At 53.4% G+C, this 24,158-nt stretch overlaps 1 protein-coding gene across 3 annotated transcripts in view; it reads left to right on the top strand.

Moving 5' to 3' along the window:
• Positions 1-24,158, top strand: part of Piezo1 (piezo type mechanosensitive ion channel component 1) — a 64,585-nt gene that overhangs the window by 30,473 nt on the left and 9,954 nt on the right. For 2 of the 3 annotated variants that reach the window (XM_038312734.1, XM_038312731.1), the window contains exons 2-24: positions 3,414-3,509; positions 8,607-8,729; positions 9,614-9,656; positions 9,770-9,917; positions 12,388-12,553; positions 12,672-12,885; positions 12,968-13,139; positions 13,254-13,340; positions 13,419-13,506; positions 14,804-14,904; positions 15,164-15,421; positions 16,238-16,349; positions 16,439-16,617; positions 16,698-16,846; positions 16,967-17,149; positions 17,378-17,493; positions 17,890-18,050; positions 18,238-18,414; positions 18,779-18,904; positions 18,988-19,188; positions 19,608-19,812; positions 23,343-23,447; positions 23,918-24,071. In XM_038312734.1, the coding sequence (XP_038168662.1) occupies positions 3,414-3,509; positions 8,607-8,729; positions 9,614-9,656; positions 9,770-9,917; positions 12,388-12,553; positions 12,672-12,885; positions 12,968-13,139; positions 13,254-13,340; positions 13,419-13,506; positions 14,804-14,904; positions 15,164-15,421; positions 16,238-16,349; positions 16,439-16,617; positions 16,698-16,846; positions 16,967-17,149; positions 17,378-17,493; positions 17,890-18,050; positions 18,238-18,414; positions 18,779-18,904; positions 18,988-19,188; positions 19,608-19,812; positions 23,343-23,447; positions 23,918-24,071 (3,364 nt within the window). The remainder of the gene's footprint in view (positions 1-3,413; positions 3,510-8,606; positions 8,730-9,613; positions 9,657-9,769; positions 9,918-12,387; positions 12,554-12,671; positions 12,886-12,967; positions 13,140-13,253; positions 13,341-13,418; positions 13,507-14,803; positions 14,905-15,163; positions 15,422-16,237; positions 16,350-16,438; positions 16,618-16,697; positions 16,847-16,966; positions 17,150-17,377; positions 17,494-17,889; positions 18,051-18,237; positions 18,415-18,778; positions 18,905-18,987; positions 19,189-19,607; positions 19,813-23,342; positions 23,448-23,917; positions 24,072-24,158) is intronic. The other variant, XM_038312733.1, reaches the window with a different exon arrangement.

Here is a 24,158-nt window from a genome sequence, read left to right as displayed (position 1 = left end):
CTACCTGTCTGCTCAGACCAGCCTCTCATAGGGCTCAGGCCAGCCAGACCCAGGTACCCGAGTCTCACAGTCCACAGCAGGCTGGCTGCTCTGGGGGTGTGGGTGGCTACCTTCCAAGACACCCCCAGCAGCCCAGACACTGAAAGACACTCATGTTTTGCCCCATACCTTTCTGAGCTTGTTTGCTTGTGTGTTGGGGTAGAGGGTGAGCATCTAGATTTAGCCTTTATTCAGCTGTGCCGTGTTGGGGCCATCTCTGCGCTGAAGGGAAGGAAGGAAGGAAAGAACTCATGGCTTGTGCCTTTCCCGTACTGATCTGTGCAGTTGAGGCAGGGAATATGGCCCTCAGGATGGGGCGTGACCCTCGACCTGGTGCCTCACCTCAAATTTCCTACCTTTGGCACATAGAATTATTTAGGGTTCTCCTGGCCCCGCCTAGGATTGGGAGTAGTGGGGAGGTCAGGCCTCAAGCTCATTGGTTCATATCACATTTCCTTGTTGCCAGGAGACCAGGCATGGACCTGTCTCTACCACTTGCCATCCTGGGTCTCTGACTTCTGGAATCCTTCACAGACTTTGAACACCATTCGTTTATTTATTCTGGAAAAACAAGTTCACAAAGTTTGCCGTCTTAACCCATTTTTGAGTGTATAGCGCAGTGGCGTTATCCTCACGTGACGTGACGCTGTCGCTGCTGGCCATCACATTCAATAGCCGTTAAACTCTAGCCCTCCCCCACTACCACCGCCACTACACACAAGAGCCGCAGGGTCCGGATTTTAAGCTTGTCAAGCAGGCTGCAGGGTAGAGCAACTGTCGCTGCTCCAGCCTCCTGCAATACCTACCCTTCTGCCTCCAGGCGCCTTCCTGGCTCTCACTCCACACTGGCTGCCCTTTATGGGCTCTACTTGTGGAAGCCAGAAGCCAAAGCCAGGCGTCTTCCTTATTCATGTTCTACCTTATTTTTGCAGTCCATTAGTTGGCTAGACTGGGCAGCAAGCTCTGGAGATCCACCTATCGCTCTTTCCCACAACCTCCCCAGCACGGAGGTTGTAGGTCTGTACCACCACACAGCCTTTTATGCCTCTGTCTATTGATCTATCATATATAATCTAAGTGTGTCTGTGTATCTGTAAGTTACATGTGTGAACATGGGACCATGCATGTCACACATGCACATGAACGTCAAAGGGCAACCTTGGGGGCATGGTCCTCCTACCATGTTTGAAACAGGGTTTCTGTGCTATTCACTGCTGCTTTTGCCAGGCTAAGCTGGCTTGACGGCGTCTGGTGATTCTTTCTCTGCCGCCCATCTCCTGGTCCAGGGGCACCGGGATTACAGGCGCATGCAGTACACCTGGCTTTACACGGTTTCTGGTGATCCAAGCTCACTCAGGTCATCAGGCCTGTGTGGCAAGCCACTGAGAAACATCCCTCGCCTGGCTTTTGATCTCTTTATGTGGGCTCTGGTGATCTGAACTTAGGTCCTCGTGCTTATGTGGCAAGCACTTTTCTGACCGATTCTTCTCCCCCAGCTCCCTGTCATGGGTTTTTGCTCACCACCCCTCATGTGCTTGGACTGGCTCAGTGCTGGCATTCCTGGTATATCAGACCAAACCAGCATCCTCAGAGACAGGACCTGTAACATTACTGTTGTGAGAAAGCTCTCAGGGACCTGCAGATGGATGGATGGATGGATGGATGGATGGATGGATGGATGGTGGGTGGGTGGCTGCATAGACAGGTGGACAGATGGATGAGTGAACGGACAGCTGGGTAGGCATCCTCCTGACTGGAGAAGCATCCGGCTGGTGTGAGGGGAGAGCGCTGCCTTCCTGAGATGGGATGGACTGCACTGGTGGGGCTGGAATGTGAAGCCCTGGAAAGCAGGGGATTTCGGAAAGCTGCGCCATAAATGCACTGCCCTCCTGCTTCTCGGGCCAGAGAAGATTGATTTTAAAAAATATATATATTCTTGTTGAAAACTTCAGATTTAAGAAAGCCGAGCTGTGCATGGTAGCCAATGTATATAGTGAGAGAAAGGCCACACCCTGACTCCAGGGAGGCCCTTTAGAGCTTAGAGAAGTGCTACCCACAGCCAAAACCTTCAGCCTCCTTGAAGCAGCAGGTGCCCTCGGTGGCTTGGATACATCCCATATCCACTCTGGTCCTGGAGGACGATTGGGGGACTTGGAAAGGGTTCAGGCTGAATTCAGACATGCTTACAGAGAAATGTCCTTCATGGAGTCACCTACCCAAAGTGGGCAATGTTGCTTTGGTCTTCGTTCCCTGAGGAGGGGACCTGGCTCAGCTTATTTTTAATGTACTGCACAGTCTGGGTATCCCTAGCTGTCCAGAGCTGTCGTTAGACTCATGGTTCTCATACTTGAGGGGGTCTGAGTATGGAGGACGCCCCCTGAGGAGGCTACTCTCAGTGGGATAATGAAGTAAGGGTTGATGCTGCTGGATACAGAAAGTCTGGTCTTGGGATTGTGTTGTCCAGGAGGGAATTGAGGTTCGTGACACAATCTGGCTCCTAGGTCATGTTCTGCTATCCCTACCCATCTAGGGCAGTCATTTTCTATGAGGTGAAATTGCCTGAAGTGTAGAGGGAGCAAGGAGATGGCTTGGGGTTTGTGAGTGGCTCTGTGTGGCTGAGGTCAGGCAGAATGTAGAATCCCTTTGTTCTGGCTTATTTTGTACTGCCTAGGACAGGTAGAATGGCCGAGTACCCCTGGGACTGAGAACTACATAGAGTCCCAGAACCTTGTCTCCTGGAAAAACCCCATGTTTCTGGGAAGAAACTTGCTCATTGGGTAAATGGCCAGCCCTGTTATCTGCTTTCTACATCAGGTTCTTTGGCCTCCCTGGCAGACTTCACTAGGACAGCGTGGGACAGCATGGGCGTTAGGGAAGTTCCCAGGGGGAAGCTGTGATGTTTGTTGGCACAGATAGGGATGCAGATGCTGGCAGAGTGGGGGGAAGCTGGGTTAAGTATTACTCAGTTCCATCAGTGACCCGGGGGGGGTGCCAGAAATCTCCGTGTCCTGGTAACTTCCCCCATGATACCCAGACAGCAGTTGAGCTGCCTGCCAATCAATAGACAAAACTTCAAAACGAAGGAAAAGTAAGTTAAAAGGGGGTAGACTTCAGAGCTCTGTGTGTGTAGGATTAGATCGAATGGCCAGAACCTTGTGTGTAAACATGTATGAATACATGTTTTATGTTGGGAGAATCGTATGGCATCATGGAACGTGTGTGTCTGGTGACGGGAACATGGATTTTCTGTCTGTGGTGTACAAGCCTTATGTATGTAGGGTTGAGAAAGGGATGCTGGGCTGTGGTGCCTCACCGCCCCTGGGGGTTAGAGTTGCCCCTGTTGCTGCTGTACTAACTGTTTGTTTTCCCTCTAGCCTCCCTGTCACGCTTCAATGCCCTCTCGCTGGTCTATTTGCTGTTTCTGCTGCTGCTGCCCTGGCTTCCAGGCCCCTCAAGACACAGCATACCAGGTAAGGGGCAGGGGCAGGGGCAGGAGGTGGGGGTGAGGATGGAGCCTAGCTCCTTGGGGCCCTGACCACTGGGTAGGGGGCTGGGTATCGGGATAAGCCCTGCATAGCCACAGGCTCGGCTGGCTCAGTTTTAGCAGCTTGGTAACTGCTGAGAAGATGGAGCATTGTTCCTTTGTTGCAGACTCGTAGCCAGTTCAGTTTTTTGTTTTCCTGATGACTGTTTGTCACGGGGTGGGGTTGGGGAGGGCCCTATCATCCTTCTATGTGACAAGGGAAGGGTTGTTCATCTGTTGCTGAGCATCCATCAGAAGGCAGAGGGAATGGGTGGGTCCTGGTGTCCCCTCCAGGTAGAAGGTTTAGGGATCTGCACTGGGGTCCATTCTGTCTTATAGCTAAGCTCCCAGGATTGACTACATTGCTTCTTCTGTCTGTGGAGGCTCTCGCCAGCTTGTCTCCATCACCCTGGAAAGTCAGGACCTACCTTAGACCATCTTGCTATGTAAGGAATTGGACCACTGTGGGCTCCATCGGGGCCTGAGCTGGGCAGGGATATGTTTCCCTGTTTTTGTGCCTTTCAGACAATAGACAGTTTGCAGGCTAGCCCCAGAATTGTATCCATAGGAGGGACTGGACAGTGGGTACCACAGGCCAGGCAAGTCTCAGAGGGGTAGGACCTCCTGAGACCCTTCATCCTACCTCTAGTCACCTATTCTGTAGGTGCCCAGAGTCCGTTTTGTGGTGTTCAGTAAGTGTTCCTTGACCCATCCCCTAGTGTACGTGCATTCCTGAAGGAGAGAAGGCCCCGTGTTGTCCTCTGGGCTTGGGTGGGGAGGCCAGGTCTGTAGCTTGTGGCAGTATCCTGGAGAGACCCTGCTCCCAGGAGCCACAGGGAGTGTAACATTCAGTGTCTGTGGGTCAGCAAGGTCAGAGCTGGCTGTGACTGCCTGGGCCCAGGGGAGGCACTTGCATCCTTGGCACTGCTGGATTTAGTGTGCCTAGCTGTGTGGGGCCCAGGGAGAGTGAGCTTCTAGCAGTTTCTATAACAAGTCACCCTGATGAGAGCCCAGCTGGAGGTGGGACTGAGTGGCGTATGGGGCTACCGTCAGGATGTGAGCCCAGCTGTGCCCTTTTAGAGGGCTCCAGGGCTCGGCTTCCTGTCTTTTCTTGTTTTTTGGGGGCATCTCTGGCTCATGTCCCATGGCCCTGCAGTCCTCTTCAGTCCTAATGTTCTGTGATGGCAGTGACTGATGATTCCAGACAGTCCTCCCCTCATTCAGTTAGCTGTGACATCAGCCTCACCTCTGCGTTGGTTCCTTTGCCATGTGAGTCACATGTACACGGGGACAGAGATTGGGCAAGGATGCCTTTGGGTTCATCATTCTGCCAACCTCCTGCCCAGCTCAATGTGCATTGGAACCAAAAGGGGTCATAGAGCGTGGGCAGGATTTGAGGATTCAGGGACGGTTATTTAGGGAGTTCAGCCTGGGCAGTGTGTTGGCAAACACTGGGACCCTGGGTCAGATCCCTCCAAGACACACAGCCTAGGCACTGGGCACTCCTGTACTGAGCCTCTGGTGAAGGTCTAGCTTCCGCTCTCTGCTCACCGCAGAGCCCACTCCTCTGTCCCTGGGTCCCTTTGTGGAAACCATTTATCTCAAGACTGTTTCATGTGAACAGCTGGAAACACTCTTGATCAACCGTGGGAGGTACAGGCTCCCAGCCAGGCAGGAGGGATCATGCAGGAGACTTGGAAAGCAAGGTGGGAAGTCTTTCCCATGTGACCCTTCATCTGTCTGACTGTCTGTCTGTCCAGTCTCAGAGGCCCTTGGGGGACATGATGCTGCCTGGTTTTTCCGGGTGTGAGAGGAAAATGTGAGGCCCGACGGTGCAGAATGGAGAGCCCTGTGTGTGCTTATGATTTGTGCAGCTGCTGGCCTGGCACTGGCCCCTGGAAGGTCTGACACTGCTGGGCCCTGTTCCCTTCGTAGGCGGCTGCCTGATTCTCAGGGTCTGGGCCCAATCTGGGCTGCACAGAGAGCTGTTGAATCAGCTTAAGGCTGGGTGTCCCCAGCGGGACGAGGCAGGACAGGACAGAGTTGGGATGCATCAGAACCCATGGTGTGTGGGATCAGTTCCCAGCCACCTGCATTAGAACTAGGAAGCCTACTCCCTGCCCTAGCGGAATTGACACCCCCCAATTTCTTACTCTCCCCAAGGGTGCCTGCTCCAGTCTTAGCTTCACCAGTCCTTTGGTAGCCTTCCCCCCAACACACAAATAGTTACTGGCCCTGTGTATACTCCGTCTCCTGCTTTGGACACACTGTCTCCCTGGTTCAGCCCTGGGAAGCTTCAGAGCCCTCTCACTCTGCCGAGCCCTGCCCTGCAGGTACCTCCGTGCTCCTGGCAGTCAGGTACTCTCTGTGCCCTCTCTGGTCTTAGCTGTTAGGTACTGTGTGAACTTCTTAGGCCTATGACAGAAAGAGGGATAGTGGGATGACAAGCAGTTGATTGGTAGGTAGTCAAATACACTGGGATCCCAGGCCTGTGAACAGACTGTCTTGCCTTCCCAGGACAGAAACCTGCTCCCTGAGAGTGGTGCTCAGGGGTGCTGGGTCACGGCTGGCTTCTTGGTCTCTGGATTTATCCATGTTTTGCTCCAGAATAGATAGGAGATGCCTTTCCATCTTCTCCCCTTTGCTGGGTGAGCTTCAGCTCAGACTTTTGGCGTGATTCCCTACCCTATGCTCTCTTAATTCTATTTCAGAGGTACCAAAGACATTGCTTCCCCCTAGGACCCTAGGCAGCCCACCCTGACCCGGCTCACATTAGAAGGGTAGTATTTGCCAACAGCTCGTGAGATACTGTGGAGTGGTACCTCTGCCTAGGGGCTAGGAAGTGCTTGAGTCTACTCTGAGTGAGGTCTAGCTGGGGCTGCAGTCATTGGGGGCAGGGCATGAAAGGCTCCAGAAGGTAGGAAAGAGGCAAGAGGATGGGAAAACAGAGAGGAGAATGAGAGGCACCACTGAGCCTATGCTGACTGATCAGTGGATCTAGTTCCAGCAGGGTCAAGGCCATGGCTGAGGTGCCATGTCTGCCACCCTCCTCACTGACCCAACTCAGTTATTTTTTTTTTCTAGAGAACACCCATAATAGTCCATCTTTGTTTTTTGGTTTTTGTTTTAGTTTTTTTGAGAAAGGGTTTCTTTGTAGCTTTGGAGCCTGTCCTGGAAATCACGCTGTAGACCAGGCTGAACTCAGAGCACCTGTCTCTGCCTCCTGAGTGCTGGATGGTGGTTTTAATGTAGTAACAGTTTCCCAGGACTGGGTCGTGTAGGCTAGATCTTCCACAGGGCGTGCTGTGCTATGTATAGCTGACTGGGACAGCTCCTACATCTGCTCATGGTGCCTGCCCTTCCTAGCACTCAGGACTTACCATAGGTTCCTCAGGACTCCCCTTTCTGGTTCTTCTGGCAGGAACCAGCCACACCTTTGCCTCTCAGTGCCACTGGAGCCCCATGTAGGCCTGGTTCTCCTAGCCCTGCGGTTAGGGTTGCTCTTTGTGTTGGTCTTGTCCTGTGGTCAGGCTTGTCTCTCCTCTGTCCTCTGATACCCTCCCAGAGGTTGGGCACTGAAGAGTACTCTGAAGAGTACTTGGGCTCCAGCTAGAGCATCACCCTGCTCTCTGATACCCAAGGCCTACTCAGGAAGTCAGCAGGAGAGGGGCACCTGGCCATACACACAATGTGGCTGAGTCCCAGAACCTTCTGAGTGGGACCTACAGGGAGAAAGGAGAGTCACCCGTGAGGCTAGTCCAGCAGGGACCGAGGTCACTGTGCCCGAGAAACCGCGCGGGACAGACACACTGGCAGTGGTGGCCATGGGAGAGAGAGGACAGGTGCGAGGCTGCTGGGTTGCCTTTGTAGGAGAGACCCGTGGCTCTGGGTCTTTCCATGATGATGGCCTCAGTAGCCTTGTGGCCCGGTTTGACGGGGTTGCTGCCGTGGGTTGACTGCCAGCAGGCGAAGAGCTTGAAGCTGGCTCCAGTCTCTGTCATGGTGTGAGTTGTCCACCCAGTCTCAGAGGACAGAGGAAAGGACCAGGGAGGGCCCTGTGTCCTCCCTGACCAGTTACGACCACCTAGCTTGGTCTGTAGCCAAGGGCCTCCCTCTTGGCTGGCTGACTGGGATGGCTGGAGGCAGAGCCGAAGTGCAGAACACCCTTAGCCAAACACAGTATATCCCTATGTGTCAGGGTCCCGTGGTCTGATGGCTGAATTCTAGCCTGTTTCTTTCCCATGAAGTAATCAGTACAAGAAGATTTTTCAGGGCTGATGCTCAGCGGGGCCTGAAGCTGGTGCTTGCGGCTGGGGCCTGCGTCCTGTTTGTCATGGCTTTGTATGCCTGTGGAAGCTTCTGCTCTGCAGCACCCCAGATGGGGGCAGCTGGCCACCCACTCCTCTGGGACATTTGGCCCCCACTGCCCAGGCCCCTTCTTTGGGATACCACCTTTCTCATGCCCTCATTTCCAGCCTCTACGCAGGGGCAGGTGGGCACGGCTGTAGTAGATAGTGGTAGATAATGGCATCCTATTTCTCTGCTTGTTTCTGCCACCTTTTGTTTTCAAGACCTAGCCCTGACATCCCTACGATATCTAAATCAGAAAATTAAATTATGTCTCTCCTGTTCAGTGTTGGTCTTTTGAGGGGCAGGGTGCCTCTGCATGCAACAGGACAGTAGCGAGCAAAAGCAGTGTAGCAGCTTGCCAGAGTTGCTCCCTAGAGACCCCTAAACAGTCTCTGCCAATCCCTTCCCCATTCTGGGATGACATCCTCATCTGTAAGCCAGAGTTACAACAGTGTCCACCAGCTAAGCACCAGGGGAGTTCAGAGTGGTCGCAGGAGGGAACCAGTACCCTCTGTGAGCTCCTCTCATGGCTGGAGGCTTCCACTGCCTCCTGAGGTACCGCAAGTCTTGATTCCTTGCAGCCAGTCCCCTTGCCTAGCCCCTGTGTCCATGCTGGCTGTGTCGAGGCGTATGGACAAGGATACTAGCCTAGGCAGTATCCACACTGCTCCCTGCTCTGCCCGTTCTGCCACAGGTCACACAAGCCGCCTGCTTCGTGCACTGCTCTGCCTCAGCCTTCTCTTCCTGCTGGCCCACCTTGCCCTCCAGATATGCCTATACACCATGCCTCACCTGAGACAGCTTCTGGATCAAAACTGTAAGTGACTGAGGAGCAGAGCCGGGGAGGGACACTTGAGGACAGCAGTCCTGGGGTAGAGCAAGAGGCCGTGCCAACTGGGAGCCTCAGGCCTCCAGCCTCACTAGGCCACCCTGCCTCACTCAACTTCACCTAATATGGGCTGCCCCGGGTGGCCGGCCACGATTTATGTCTGACCCAGATGGCCTAGCCTGCATATTGCTGGCAGTGATGTGGTCAGTGTGGCCAGGTCAGTCAGTGCCTGAGTGGCATCAGGTGGGAACAGCCTCAGGCTTTCTGGTGTCCCCACCTGTCAACACCTTCCTGTGCTTACTTGTAGCTTAGTCATGTGGCTGTGTAACCCTAGGACTCCTCAGTGTCCCTGTCCAGCTTTAGTGTCCCTGCCCTATACCTATGGTCAGTGTCTCCACTTCTAGTCAGGCAGGGCTGATACCTGCGCCCCAGCTTGGTGTGTAGAAGTCACTCTGGAGCCCAGTCCAGCTTATCAGCCACTCTCAGCCCCACCTGACTGAGATTCCCTGTCTTGCCACTCATAGCCAACGGACCAACCAAGCAGCATGAGTGTCTGGCCAGCCGCAGCTTCCCTGTCTATAATGATGGCGTGGTGGCACACAATTTTAACGTTAGCACGTGGGAGGCAGAGGCAGGAGGATCACTGTAAGTTTGAGGCCAGCCTGGTTTACATAGCAAATTCCAGACAGCCAGGACTACATTAGAGAGACCCTCTCTCAAAAACAAACGAACAAAAAAGGTGACGTTTTCAGCATTCCTGTTCTCTGTGAGATCCCTAGCAGCCATGCCTGCAGGGCCCCCACGACTCACTAGAACAACCACTGGGCATCCTGCCTGGCCTGGTGCCTCCTTCTCAAGTCTTTTCTCTGCAGGCAGCCTTTGGGAGAAGGTGTCTCGACACCTAGGGGTTACAAGGTAAGATCCCCATTCCCTCCTCACCCCCTGTGAGCCTCCCTTTGGGTTTCTGAAGGATGGCTTGGGCGTGTTCCTGTCCCCTGATCCTGCTCTGTTCTCCTTGTCCTTCACAGGCTGGACCTGAAGGACCTGAAGGACATCTTTAACACCACTAGGTTGGTGGCACCTGACCTGGGAGTCCTCGTGGTGTCCTCTCTTTGCCTTGGCCTCTGTGGACGCCTCACAAGGAAAGCACGGCAGAGCCAGCACGCCCAGGAGCTGGTAAGGGACGGAAGCAGCTAAGACTGTGGTGAGGGCGTGAATGCTGGCGTCCCACCCACTCCGACGGTTTTGATTTTAACAAACTTAGACATTTAGAGTTAAGTTTGGAGAATAAGCATGAAGTGTGTGAAAAGGGATCTAGGGAAGGAAAACATGCTGTGCCACATTTTCCTACTTCCAGTCATGTGGAGGCCTGCTCTGCAGAACCCCAGAGTGAGTCTGTGCTCTGGGAACTCTCACTTGTGGGCATCCGCCAAGCCGAAACATGCTGGCTGGGTAAGAACCTGAGAGGCTGTGGTTGCCTCCCTGCATGACTTAAGGCTCTAATCAAGCTTATTTTTAGGGAGAGACAGGGTCCTGCCACTGTTCCCAGGGGCCACAGCTGGACATTTCAGCACCCTTGAGTCCTGCTCGAGGGCTGCAGTCCAGCTTTCCCACACCACGCCAGTCTTAGCCTACCCCCTCCCCCAGCTGAGATAGGATTTATGGCCACCCAGGTGCCTTGGTGCAGGCACACCCTACTCTTAGACACCAAGTCCCAGCATCCATTTATCAACACCTGCCACTTGCTAGGCTCTAGAGGATGCCAGAGAGCAGAAGGGACTCCAGAAGTCTCTAGAGGTCGGGGGCTGGGTGGAGCTGTGAGGATCAGGTGGTTTGGGGGCTTCTGTCACTTGGTCAGCAGTTATCCTTGTCTTCCTCGGCCTAGAATTGCTCATTTGTCACCGTGCTTCTCAAGAGGTTCCCAGGGCCTCCAGGCCAGCCAGGGCTATACAGCGAGACCCTGTCTCAAAAATAAAATCCAGCCGAGTGGTGGTGGCACATGCCTTTAAATTGCAGCACTCGGGAGGCAGAGGCAGGCAGATCTCTGTGAGTTTGAGGCCAGCCTGGTCTGCAGAGTGAGTTTCAGGATAGCCAGAGCTATAGAGAAACCCTGTCTCAAAAAAAAAACAGAAAAACAAAAAAAGAGGCTCCCAGGATAGGCCAGCAAATCTTCCACCCCAGATGCATCTCCTCTCCTCTGAACTAGCAGAATATAGCTGTACCTTCCCTCTCAGCTTCTCCTCCCCAAGATCCTCATTGGCCTTACTTTCAGCTTTTGTGGGCTCGTAGAAGGGGGTAGTTCAGGGATCAGCTACTCTATCTCCTTGCCTGACCTCCTGGCCTCATGCTTCTAGTCTACGATAAATGGTACATCCCTGGGACCTCGATAGCTGGCTCCTCTTTCATGCCCAGGCTCCACAGTTTTCTTTGCAAGATGGGAGGCAGACTCAGAGAGGTTAAGTAACTTTCCCAAGGCTATACAGAATCGAGACTACTGGAGCATGGGAGGTGCCCATGGCATCTAGCCCCAGAGCCAGTACCCAGTAACCCCTCAAGTGTTCCCACAGGCACAGCTGGGGACATGGGCTGCCAGCAGCTGGCTTGATCTAGAGCTGCTGACGACAGTTTGTGTTCTTTTCCACCATACCCTGGCTTTTCCTGAGGCCTGGGATGCAGCTCTTTTCTGGGAAACCCTTCTGTCAGCGCCAGGGAAAACAGTCTCCTGCCCCAGGCAAAGACTGTCTCATTTCTTCTCATGTAGCTGATCACTTCTGTCATTCTGGAGGGTCAGAGAGGGCAGCAGCAGTTCAGGACATGGTACCTTCTCTGGGGTGTGGGAAGACTAGAAAATGCCTAGCTGGAGAGCTGGAGGTCCTGATGTTCCTGTGTCCCCAGCCCCCACCTCCCTAGAGGCCCCATAAAATACAAATGTAGCCATGTTCTCCCTGACCTGTGGGATTGAGGCAGTCACCTATCACCTCTGGATCAAGGATTATGGGTCTGAAGGTGCTATAAAAACACAGTGTAGCTGGGCGGTGGTGGCGCACGCCTTTAATCCCAGCACTCGGGAGGCAGAGGCAGGCGGATCTTTGTGAGTTCGAGGCCAGCCTGGTCTACAAGAGCTAGTTCCAGGATAGGCTCCAAAAAAGCTACAGAGAAACCCTGTCTCGAAAAACAAAAACAAAAAAAAAAAACAAAAACAAAACAAAACACAGTGTAGGGTACATGATATGTGTGTGTACATCCTCTTTCCCTCCCTCCTAAAACTCTCTCTCCAGGAGTCGAACAAAACTGACACAGGCTCTTCAGGGACAGATTTGGGGTCTGGGAGGCGGTCCTGCCTTCTAGGGCATCATGACCAAGATGGGACTAAAAGAGGTGCTTGAATTGTTCCAGAACAGCTGGGCCACTCTGTGCCTAGCCTGCCAGGATTGTGCATAGGGCTCTGAGGGTGACACTTTGTGGCAGAGCTCTAGTGAGAAGGGAGAAAGGCTTGAGCAAAGAGTCTTGAGCAAAGAGTTATCGGGCTGCGGGCAGCGTCAGAGGGGCAGCTGTGGGACAGGCCTTATCTCTCCCCTCAGCTAGGCAGATGAGGCTGGAGCAGCCCTGGGGTGATGATGCTGATGTCACTTCCCCATGCCTTTAGCAGGATGGTGACGACATGGGTGCTGCCCCAGCAGTGGGGCCACAGGGAGGCCCTGCCCTGGCAACCAGACGCAGGCTGTGGCTGACCTCCCGTTTCCGGGTCACAGCCCACTGGCTGCTGATGGCTTCTGGAAGGATGCTGACCATTGTGCTGCTAGCACTGGCAGGTACTTTGGGGCAGGGAATACGAATCTTGACACTGACCGGCATGGGGAGATGACTCAGAGCTCCCTGATGGGCCAGGCTAGGTGTGACCCAAAGTGCCTGTCCCCCCTCTCCCCGTAGGTATAGCCCACCCTTCAGCTTTCTCCAGTGTCTACCTTCTGGTCTTCCTGGCCATCTGCACGTGGTGGGCTTGCCACTTTCCTCTCAGCTCCTTGGGCTTCAACACACTGTGTGTCATGGTGAGCTCCTTCGGCGCCGGCCATATCATCTGCCTCTACTGCTATCAGACACCTTTTGTCCAGGATGTGCTACCACCCGGCAGCATCTGGGCCAGGTAAGGCTTCCACGTGGGTCTTCTCACCATGGTTGTGCTGCCCTCAAAGCTGGCAGTCAGTGACGTGCCCTCTCTCCGATAGGGTGTTCGGTCTCAAGAACTTTATAAACCCCCCTAACTGCTCCAGCCCCAATGCGCTGGTGCTCAACACTAACCATTCCTGGCCCATCTACGTGAGTCCTGGTATCCTGCTGCTTCTCTACTACACGGCCACCTCTCTCCTGAAGCTCCGTAAGAGCCGCCCCTCAGACCTGGTGAGTCCCTGTCATCACCTCTGCTGGCTTCAGGGACACCAAAACAGATGTCCTGAGGCAGGTCTCCTGGGGCCCTCCCAGCCCGGACCATACTCAGTGTTCTGGTCTCTGCAGAGGAAGGAGGCCCCTAGAGAGGATGAGGAACATGAGCTGGAACTGGATCGGCTGGAGCCAGAGCCCCAGGCTAGGGATGCCACCCAGGTGAGCAGGTGGTCGTAGAAATCCGAAAGTCACTGGGAGCTGCCTGCAGACGCTAGCTCACCCACGTGTCCTCTGCAGTGTGCGACGCCGACGTCCACAGGACCTGACATCGACAACTGCACCGTGCACGTCCTGACCAGCCAGAGCCCTGTCCGCCAGCGTCCCAGTGAGTTATAGGCCTGGTGGTTATGGGGTTGCCTTCCTGTGAACACTTATTTAACAGGGGCCCATTGGCTCTGATCGCTCTGTGGGCAAGGCTGGGGCTGCCCCCTAGTGGCTGTAGGTCTTCTGCACAGACCTTGCCTTATGCCCCAACCTTCCAGGGCCAGTCCCTATGTCTAAATAGCTGATCCCCAAGACCCTTTGGGTGGCTCTCTAAGCCTCCCATTCCCATAGCCCGTGGTCCCAGGAGCCTCTGACATCCTGGGAGTGCTGGCCTTGGAGTTTCACTGGTTTGCATTGCTGTGGGGGCCGTTAGGTCTTTTTCTGGGTCCTTATTTATTTTGAACTTAAAAAAAATCTTTACTTATGTTAGTTTGTTTATTGTGTGTAGGGTATCAAGCTATTTGTATGTATATAGGGAAGTCAGAGGACAACTTGCAGGAGTTTGGTCTCTCTTCGTACTATGGGTCTTGAACTCAGGTCCTCAGGCTTGGTGGCAGGCCTTAATCTGCTGAGCCATCTTGCAGACCTCTGCTTTGAACTCTGGTGTTGAAATTATTTTCTGATACCGGAGATTGGCTGCGGGACCTGTGTGCCAGGCTTTATGCTGTACACTGAGCTACATTTCCTGACCTTCACTTTTGCATCTTGTCTGGTGTCTTGTTTTTGTTTTGCTTTTCGAGACTGGGTTTCTCTGTAGCTTTGGAGCCTGTCCTGGCACTGGCTCTTGTAAACCAGTCTGGCCTCGAGCTCACGGAGATCCACCTGCCTCTACCTCCCGAGTGCTGGGATTAAAGGCGTGCACCACCATGGCCCAGCCTACTTTTGCAATTTGTTGTTGTCTGGTGCATGTGAGTCACAGATCTGAAGGGGCTCCTGCATTAGTCTTAAAAAGTGAGGCCAGAGCCGGGCGGTGGTGGCGCATGCCTTTAATCCCAGCACTCGGGAGGCAGAGGCAGGCGGATCTCTGTGAGTTCGAAGCCAGCCTGGTCTACAAGAGCTAGTTCCAGGACAGGCTCTAAAAAAGCTGCAGAGAAACCCTGTCTCGAAAAACCAAAAAAAAGAAAAAAGAAAAAAAAAAGTGAGGCCAGAAGGGTCTAGCCAGGGTCATATGGCCAGAAGGGTCAGATTCTTCTGGTTTTGGCCAGTATCTACTATGGCTGCCTGGTGGGCCTGACCTCATCCCACCTGTACGCCCTGCTCATGCGGGTGGCCTGCTCCATGCTTTAGGGCCACATTGAATATGGGGAAGGGACTCCAAAGGGTTCCTATGTGGTAGCTAATGTCAGTCCCACCCCCAGCACGCCCCAGGCTGGCTGAGCGGAAAGAGATGTCACCACTGCATGGCCTGGGCCACCTCATCATGGACCAGAGCTATGTGTGTGCCCTGATCGCCATGATGGTAAGGAGCAGACCCTGGTGCCACTGCAGTTTCCTTATAGACGGCAGGGAGGTGGGATATGTCGTTCATTTCAGAAACTGGGACCCACAATCTAGTCACCAGAAACTGTCCTGGAATTGCCCATGAAGTCACCCACATCCCACATATGTGTGCCGCGCATATATACACAATGGGTTCCTCATGGGGGCCTTACTGTTGGGGACTGACGAGCCGGCCAGGTGTCCCATGCAGTCCCTGCTAACTGGCCCTGGCCGTCCAGGTGTGGAGCATCACGTACCACAGCTGGTTGACCTTCGTGCTGCTGCTCTGGGCCTGCCTCATCTGGACCGTGCGGAGCCGCCACCAGCTGGCCATGCTGTGCTCGCCCTGCATCCTGCTCTATGGGCTGACACTCTGCTGCCTGCGCTATGTGTGGGCCATGGAACTTCCCGAGCTGCCCACTACCCTGGGCCCTGTCAGCCTGCACCAGCTGGGGTTGGAGCACACACGCTACCCCTGCTTGGACCTTGGTGCCATGGTGAGTGTAATCTGCCACATCTGGGAAGTGGTGAGATTTCTGCCCGGGAACCCAGAAGGAAAATAGTGTTAATTGGTCACATGATCAGTTGAGTGGACACTGTAGGAGAGTATGTCTAATTCATCATTGAGTTACTCTGGGCCCACCCTAGAATATAGAAGTTGTGCTGGGTGATGGTGGTGCATGCCTTTAATCCCAGCACTCGGGAGGCAAAGGCAGGTGGATCTCAGTGAGTCTAAGGCCAGCCTGGTCTACAAAGTGAGTTCCAGGACAGCCAGAGCTACACAGAGAAAATGTGTCTTAAAAAAAAACAAATACATATATGTGGTGTATGTGTTCAAAGCATGTTTGCTGAGTGAGTGGCATTGTGCTGTTGTAGGTGCTATCTCCATGTCCTTGATGCTGGGGTTGGCCTGTGTATTCTGCCTGCCTGACGGCTCCATTATGTGGCCTTGGGTGTCATGGCTTGTGTCTAGTCAGTTTGGCTCTTGAGTCACCCAGGTGTTCCTGCATGAGGCAGGTGTATAACAGCGTCTTGATGCCTGCCCATGATTTGTGGGCTGATGGTTTGTAACACAGCTCATAAGACTGTGCGCCTATGTGTTTACTAGTATGAGTGTCTGTATGCATCTTTAATAACAGGAGTGTAAACATGTGAGTTTGGAGAGTATATGTAAGGTTGTGAGCCTGTGTCTGTGTGGCTTTTATGTACATCTGTGGATCTGTGGCCATGTAAGCCTACACATGTGAGTGAGGTTGCATTTGTGGTCACGGAAGGAGTCGAGGGCCCCATGGTGACACCCCTACTCCCCACAGCTGCTCTACCTGCTAACATTCTGGCTCCTGCTGCGCCAGTTTGTGAAGGAGAAGCTGCTAAAGAAGGCAAAGGTGCCTACTGCACTGCTGGAGGTCACGGTGGCAGACACAGGTAAGTAGCATGTGGGGCTGGAACAGCCGCCACCCCCACTATCCTCCCTCTGCCAAGGCCATCACTCTGCCTTCTGTCCTGTTCCGCAGAGCCCACACAGACTCAGACGCTGCTGCGGAGCCTGGGGGAGCTGGTCACAGGCATCTATGCCAAGTACTGGATCTATGTGTGCGCTGGCATGTTCATCGTGGTCAGCTTTGCCGGTCGCCTGGTAGTCTACAAAATCGTCTACATGTTCCTCTTCCTGTTGTGCCTCACCTTGTTCCAGGTGCCCACAGCGATGGGCAGGGAGGGCTAGTGAGCGGGCTCTGTTCCTTGCTTGCCCCGCTCACCGGTCACCACCTGCAGGTCTACTACAGCCTGTGGAGGAAGCTGCTCCGGGTCTTCTGGTGGCTGGTGGTGGCCTATACCATGCTGGTGCTCATTGCAGTGTACACCTTCCAGTTCCAAGACTTCCCCACCTACTGGCGCAACCTCACGGGCTTTACGGATGAGCAGTGAGTCGGGGGCCACAACGTCACCTTCCCTCGTCCCTACCCCGTGCCTTGGCACTGTTCCTGCTCACAGTGAGTGCTGGAGCAGGGCAGAGTGGGGTACTGACGGCTTTCTTCTGCCAGGTTGGGAGACCTGGGCCTGGAGCAGTTCAGCGTGTCGGAGCTCTTCTCCAGCATCCTCATCCCTGGCTTCTTCCTGCTGGCCTGCATCCTGCAGCTGCACTACTTCCACCGGCCCTTTATGCAGCTCACCGACCTAGAGCACGTGCCCCCACCAGGCACCCGCCGCCCTCGATGGGCTCACAGGTTCACTGCCTTCCAGGGCCATGGGGGCGCAGTGTTTTCTTAGTCGGTGTCACGGGGTGAGATGGCCATTCTCAGCCTGGACAGGAGCTGTGATGCTGCTCTGGTCCCTGTACACTCAGGCTAGAATGGACAGATGAAGACAGTGGGGAGGTTATGAGGGGACGAGGGCTTCCCCAGGCAAAGAAGAGACAGGAACACAGGTAGGAAGTGACTCTTGGTCTCTCCCAGGCAGGACGCAGTGAGCGAGGCCCCTCTGCTACAGCAGCAGGAGGAGGAGGAGGAGGTCTTCAGGGATGATGGGCTGGGCATGGATGGGACCCACCAGGCCACGCAGGTCCCTGAAGGTAAGTTTGGGAAAGGGTGACCAGAACACAGCCCCACCAGGCACACAGGGTGCCAAGAAGTGGGCCTGTGTTCAGTTCTGCCACCTCCTGAATATGGATTTGAGGAAGACATACATAAGCCCCAGGAGTCCCAACCCTCCTTTCTGGTCCTGCCCCTTTCTCCTTGAGCCCAAGCTCCTCCTCACCTCTATCCCTTCCATACTGAGCTCCACCCCACCCCATCCCTGCTAAGCCTCATCCTCCCTACCAAGCCCTACTCACTCTCCTTACTGAACCCCACTCTCTCCACCAGCACTGAGCCCCTCCCCTTGTACGGTCCACCCTCTTCCCAAAGCCCCCTGAGTTTCTATCTCCTTCCTAAGCCCCACCCCTCCTCACTGAGCCCTACCTCCACAGGTGCCGCCAGCAAATGGGGCCTGGTGGCTGACCGGCTGCTGGACCTAGCCGCAAGCTTCTCCGATGTCCTCACTCGCATCCAGGTGTTTGTTCGGCGCCTGCTAGAACTGCACATCTTCAAGCTGGTCGCCTTCTACACTGTCTGGGTGGCCCTGAAAGAAGTGAGTGCAGCATCCCAGGCTCGGTTTCCTTGTCTGAAGCATTGCGTCCTGCCTGGGAGAGACCAAGAGTCACTCCTGGCCTGGTTTTGCTGACTGCCCTGGAGCCAAGTCTGAGAGGTCGTGACAGTCGTCCTGGAGTCCAGTCCAGCTGCTGCCTGGTTTGCCCACTGCCGCCTGTTCCCCACAGGTGTCCGTGATGAACCTGCTGCTGGTGGTGCTGTGGGCCTTTGCTCTGCCATACCCACGCTTCCGACCCATGGCCTCCTGCCTCTCCACCGTGTGGACCTGTATCATCATCGTGTGCAAGATGCTCTATCAGCTCAAGATTGTCAACCCACACGAGTACTCCAGCAACTGCACAGAGGTGTGGGCAAGGGCAGCTTCCCCAGGATGAGTTGTCCTGGCTGGAGTGATTTCTCATGTGGAGACACTGGGCCAGTAACTCCTGTGACCAGAGGCCCAGAGTAGCAGAGTAGAGCTGGGCCTAGATATTCACCTGGCTCTGTCCTTTCTCTTTGCGCTTCTGTTTACACCCATGGCCTTGGCCTGTCCCCTTCCCCATCAAGGTGGCCCCAAGACTGACAACCCAATGAACCTCTGGTAGGGCAGCTGTTGTCTATTCTGGACCCAACCTGGAGCTTCAGCCATGGGATAGGCTTAAGATAGCACCCCAGTCCCTACACCATCCTGACCTGGGACCTACGGCTTATGCTTACCCCTCTCTGCAGCCCTTTTCCAACAGTACCAACCTGCAGCCCAAGGAGATCAACCAGTCCTTGCTGTACCGTGGCCCTATCGACCCTGCCAATTGGTTTGGGGTGCGGAAGGGCTTCCCCAACCTGGGCTATATCCAGGTGAGTGAGGACTGGCAGCCAGGGCAGATGGTCCCTTGATGGTCCCTGATGGTCCCCACTGACTCCTGGCCACACCTACACAGAACCACCTACAGATCCTTCTGCTGCTGGTGTTTGAGGCTGTGGTGTACCGGCGCCAAGAGCACTACCGCCGGCAGCACCAGCGGGCCCCTCTGCCTGCCCAGGCCGTGTGTGCAGATGGCACTCGCCAGAGGTTGGACCAAGACCTACTTAGCTGCTTCAAATATTTCATCAATTTCTTCTTCTACAAATTCGGGCTGGAGGTGAGGCTGGGTATCCATCCACACGTCACTCCTTTTGGCAGGACTGATGATAAGAGGTTCCGTTGAGCATCTGTAATGATGTCTAAGTGCTCGAAGCACAACCTACCCTGAGGCTAGCTGAGAGGCTGGCTACAATCCTCAGGAAGGCCAGGGAGGTGCCCAGGCAGGAGCCGGCCAAGGCTGGCCAGTATCTCAAGCTGAAGTCTTCCCCAGCCATGGAGCCCCTCATCCCTGAGCCTTGGCCTGCTCCTTCCAGTATGGAAGCCTCTGCTGCCCACCTAGGATAGTGGTTTAGGTGACTGGCCCTCCAGTAAAGAGGAGCCACTCTGTGACCTCAAGGCAGGGGTCCTCTGAGTCTGTGGACCTGGAGCAGGTTAAAGAATCCTTCCTGTCATGTCCATCCCTTGTGTTCCCTCCAGATCTGCTTCCTGATGGCTGTGAATGTGATCGGACAACGTATGAACTTCATGGTGATCTTACATGGCTGCTGGCTGGTAGCCATCCTTACACGCCGGCGCCGAGAAGCCATCGCCCGCCTCTGGCCCAATTACTGTCTATTCCTTACATTGTTCCTGCTGTATCAATACCTGCTGTGCCTCGGCATGCCACCTGCACTGTGCATCGGTAAGCCACGGGTTGGGGGGGGCGTGTGGTTGCATGGAGAGTTGTGGGCTGCTTCCTTTCCACCTTCCTGGACTTTGCTCACGTCCCTTCCTGGCCACACCTAGATTCCTGTCAAGGGCACCAATTATATTCTCTGTGACCTGCACATTCTCTCTGGGCCATATGAGCCATAGTTGTTGGCTTTCTGAGGGCAGGGCAACCTATGCCTGCAGGGTTGTGGCCTCTTTTGACAGCCTGTTGCAACAATGCCATTGTCAGGTGTGTAGTCTGTATTAAAATGGCACCAGTTCTTTTTTTCTTTATTGATTTTTATTGAGCTCTACATTTTTCTCTGTTCCCCTCCCCGCCTCTCCCCTCCCCTTCAACTCTCCCCCAAGGTCCCCATGCTCCCAATTTACTCAGGAGATCTTGTTTTTTCTACTTTCCATGTAGATTAGATCTATGTATGTCTCTCTTAGTGTCCTCATTGTTGTCTAGGTTCTCTGGGATTGTGATTTGTAGGCTACCAGTTCTTTCTTTTTTTAAAAATATTTATTTATTATGTATACAATATTCTGTCTGCGTGTATGCCTGCAGGCCAGAAGAGGGCACCAGACCCATTACAGATAGTTGTGAGCCACCATGTGGTTGCTGGGAATTGAACTCAGGACCTTTGGAAGAGCAAGCAATGCTCTTAACCTCTGAGCCATCTCTCCAGCCCCCTACCAGTTCTTTCTTGTAGTTGTGTTCATTTTGGCCTTTGGCTTCCTTTTGGGCCACCAACCAGCTCCCAAATCATGACACGGAGACTTCTTACTAGCTATGAATGCTTGGCCTCATAGTATGCTTGTCCCACTAACTCTTACAACTTAAGTTAACCTGTTTCTCTTTATCTGTGTTTTGCCTCGGGACTTTTTACTTTTCTTTCCTTCTGGGCCTCTTACTTTCCTACTCCTGTGACTGGCTGACTGGCCTGCTGGCCCCTGGCATCTCCCCCTTTCTCCTTTGTTCTCTCAACCCTAGATTCTTCTTCCTACTTATCTCTCTGCCTGCCAGCCCTCTACTGCCTAGCTTTTGGCCATTCAGCTTTTTATTAGTAGACCAGTCGGGTACCTTAGGCAGGTAAGGTAAAACAAATGTATCACATCTTTACCTCATTAAATAAATGCAGTGTAAACAAATGTATCACATCTTTACCTCATTAAACAAATGAGCGGTAAACAAATGTATCACATCTTTGTCTAGTTAAACAAATGTATCACATCTTTACATAGTTAAAGTAATATTCCACAACACTATTCTCTGGCTCTTTCATCCAGCTTTTCCCATCCCTTTGACATTTCTGGAAAGCCAGGCCGGTAGCTTTGCCACATGCCCCAAGGGTTGGATGTGCTTAGCTAGGCATGGGGAACTTTATTGGCATGGGCTTCGTGATGGTTCAGTGGAGGTGGTGTGACCCATGACTATAACCAAGCTTGCCCATTTGATCTGTTTGCATTTGCCTGCCCACATCTGGGTGCTACAGACACGATTACCACAGGGTGACTCTGCCCACCGCTCCAGAGATGGTCTTTCTGTCCTCATGTGTCTTCAGTCTTCCACTAGCTTCTTTGCAGAGAGAGCTTGCATTTTTCAATCGCCTGTTTAAAGTTTCTTTTAGCATCCTCGGGGTAGGGGTGGAGCCCATGACTTAACACACGTTAGGTAAGTGCTCAGGCACTGAGCTACATCCCAGTCCCTTGTCTTTGTTTTCAACAGAGTGGAAAATGTTTCAGGTCCCCAGACTGTCCTCCTGCCCCAGGTTGTGGGAACCCAGTAGGCATCCTTCTCTACAGCAGGGGTGATTCCTGGGGATTTCCTTGTCCTCTGTGTCCTGGAGGAATGGACAATCTCTCCTCCCTGTGAGATTGCCTGGGATGTCTCCTATAGCTCGGTTATGTACCTGGAACAGTTCCAGACATTTCAGACAAGTTCTGAGAGTGTCCTCGGGGATACCATGTCTTCTTGCTGGTGGCCTTAATCTTCTTGACTCAGCTACAGTGGCATCTGCCAGGTTTTCCCATGGACATTTATATTTTTCCTCATAATGAATTAATATCACAGGGGGATGCTTTAAGATTATGCAAATCTCATTTCCCATTCAGCATCTTCTAAAAGAGAGCTATTGCCCCTTCTATTTGTATATTCAAATGTCTGTTCCTGTGCTGAGATAACTGGTTTTTCCCTTTCTCTACTCTGGAACCATTGCTGTGTGCTTTGTCTCTCAAACCTTCTAGCTTTCGCTATAGGTATTCCCAGCCCTCTCATGGCCTGGTCTTCCCAGGGACATTGGCATTTCCTGCTCCTGAGATTCCTGTTTCATCTTGTGCTCCTGGCCACAGAGCCCCAGTGCTATTCAGACAGAGTTTTAGGACAGATCTATCGTGACTATAACCCTAGGGTGCACTATCTATGGTCCACATGGCTAGTGGTGCCTCCTTCTTCTCTTGAAGCATGGTTTTCTGTGACTCTAACTGGTTCCTTTCTTCCCAGCACCTTCTGAGGTCTTCACTCAATGATCTTCCAGTTTGTCCTTGTCTTCCTCCAAAACCTAGAACACTCTTTTGACATAGTGTGAGTTGTGCTGTGTTATTCCATCCTTTAGATTTGATGAGTTCACACAGGGCCCTAGTTGGTTCATTTGTTTATTTATTTTGGCTCTTTGAGACAATGTCTCTGTGGAGCCCTGGCGGTTCTGGAACTAGCTCTTGTAGGCTGGCCTCGAACTCAGAGATCTGCCTGCCTCTGCCTCCCAAGTGCTGGAATTAAAGGTGTGCACCCCTACTGCCCAGCTTGGGCCCTGGTTCTTGACAAGAATGCCAACCACCCTACATGCCCTTCATGCATCCCTTCGAAGTCAGCCCTGCCCTTCCTCGGGCACCAGTCTACCTTCTGTCCAGTCCAAGAATGTCACATGGTAGAAATGGTGCAGTGTGCTCTGTTGCAATTGGCTTCTTTCTTAGTGGGCGCAATCAAAATTCCTCAGATGTTTGCTTTCTGTTAGCGGTGATGACAGGGCCTCTCAGGTGTTCATATTCACTTAAGCAGATTCTTCCAGGTGTTGTTGCTTCAGCAACAGTATCCAAGGTGTGCCATAGTTGTTGAAGGATTTCTGGGTTATTTCCAGCTTTGGGTTATTATTTTACATGTTTCATGCTAATAAATTATTTGAACATAATTCATTCCAAACACTGGCATCTCCTTGGGAGGTACCTGCCTTGTCTCAGGTGAGGCTCACCATGGTCCTGCCCTGTGACCATTAGTGACCTCTGCCACCTCCAACTCACTCCCCCCCCCCCCAAGACCTGGTGTAGTTTCTGCTTAGAAATTCACATCCTGTTAGACTCTCTGTATCCATGGGTCACTGTTCTGAAGACTGTGGTGCTGAGAATAACTAGTTAACTAGTTAACCACACTGGAATGTGTGACACAGTCACTGGCCTCTGAGACTCCTGGTAACAGAGGGGGGTGAGGACAGCTTGTGCCTTTTCTGATATGCGCCCCACCCACAGACTACCCATGGCGCTGGAGCCAGGCTATCCCCATGAATTCTGCTCTCATCAAGTGGCTGTACCTGCCTGACTTCTTCAGAGCCCCCAACTCCACCAACCTTATCAGTAAGTGCAACCCCACCACTCCCTCCAGGATACCTGCCCACCCCACAGGAGAGTGTTAAGACTCCATAGGCAGGGTGCTTGTTGGATACGCAGGGACCTGTGTCTGGAACTAGCAAGGGGACAAGCTGTCTAGGTGCTGACAGTCTTCCTTCCATAGGAGAGCCGTGCCACCCCACAGCCTCATCCAGATGGGGCTCATACAAATAAAACATGTCAAATGAGTGTATGGATGAACACAGCGTGGTCATAGGTGTGCACACTGATGGCCCCACAGTATGCAGGGAGATCTACAGCAGCCCACACTCCCTGACGCATGTGCACGTATACAGCACCCATAGAGACCAGTGTGTCCTGTTTCCAGCTCTTACGTCTAGACATTTCTCGGCTGTGAAATGGGAGCGGCCCCTCAGCTCCTGCCAGCCCATCCTTTCTCACGTGCAAGCCGTATTAGCAGCTCTCCTGTCCTGCAGGTGACTTCCTCCTGCTGCTCTGCGCCTCTCAGCAGTGGCAGGTATTCTCGGCTGAGCGTACAGAGGAGTGGCAGCGCATGGCTGGCATCAACACTGATCACCTGGAGCCCCTGCGAGGGGAGCCCAACCCTATACCCAACTTCATCCATTGCAGGTAGGTCCCATTCTGCCCACTCTGCAGCCCCTGCTAAGAGGGGATAGCTGGCCTGACCCAGCAACCTCAGTGATATCCCCACTTGCC

The sequence above is a fragment of the Arvicola amphibius genome, chromosome 15, assembly GCF_903992535.2.
Source record: "Arvicola amphibius chromosome 15, mArvAmp1.2, whole genome shotgun sequence".
Taxonomy (NCBI): Eukaryota; Metazoa; Chordata; class Mammalia; order Rodentia; family Cricetidae; genus Arvicola; species Arvicola amphibius.
This window is presented reverse-complemented; position numbering and strand designations above follow the sequence as displayed.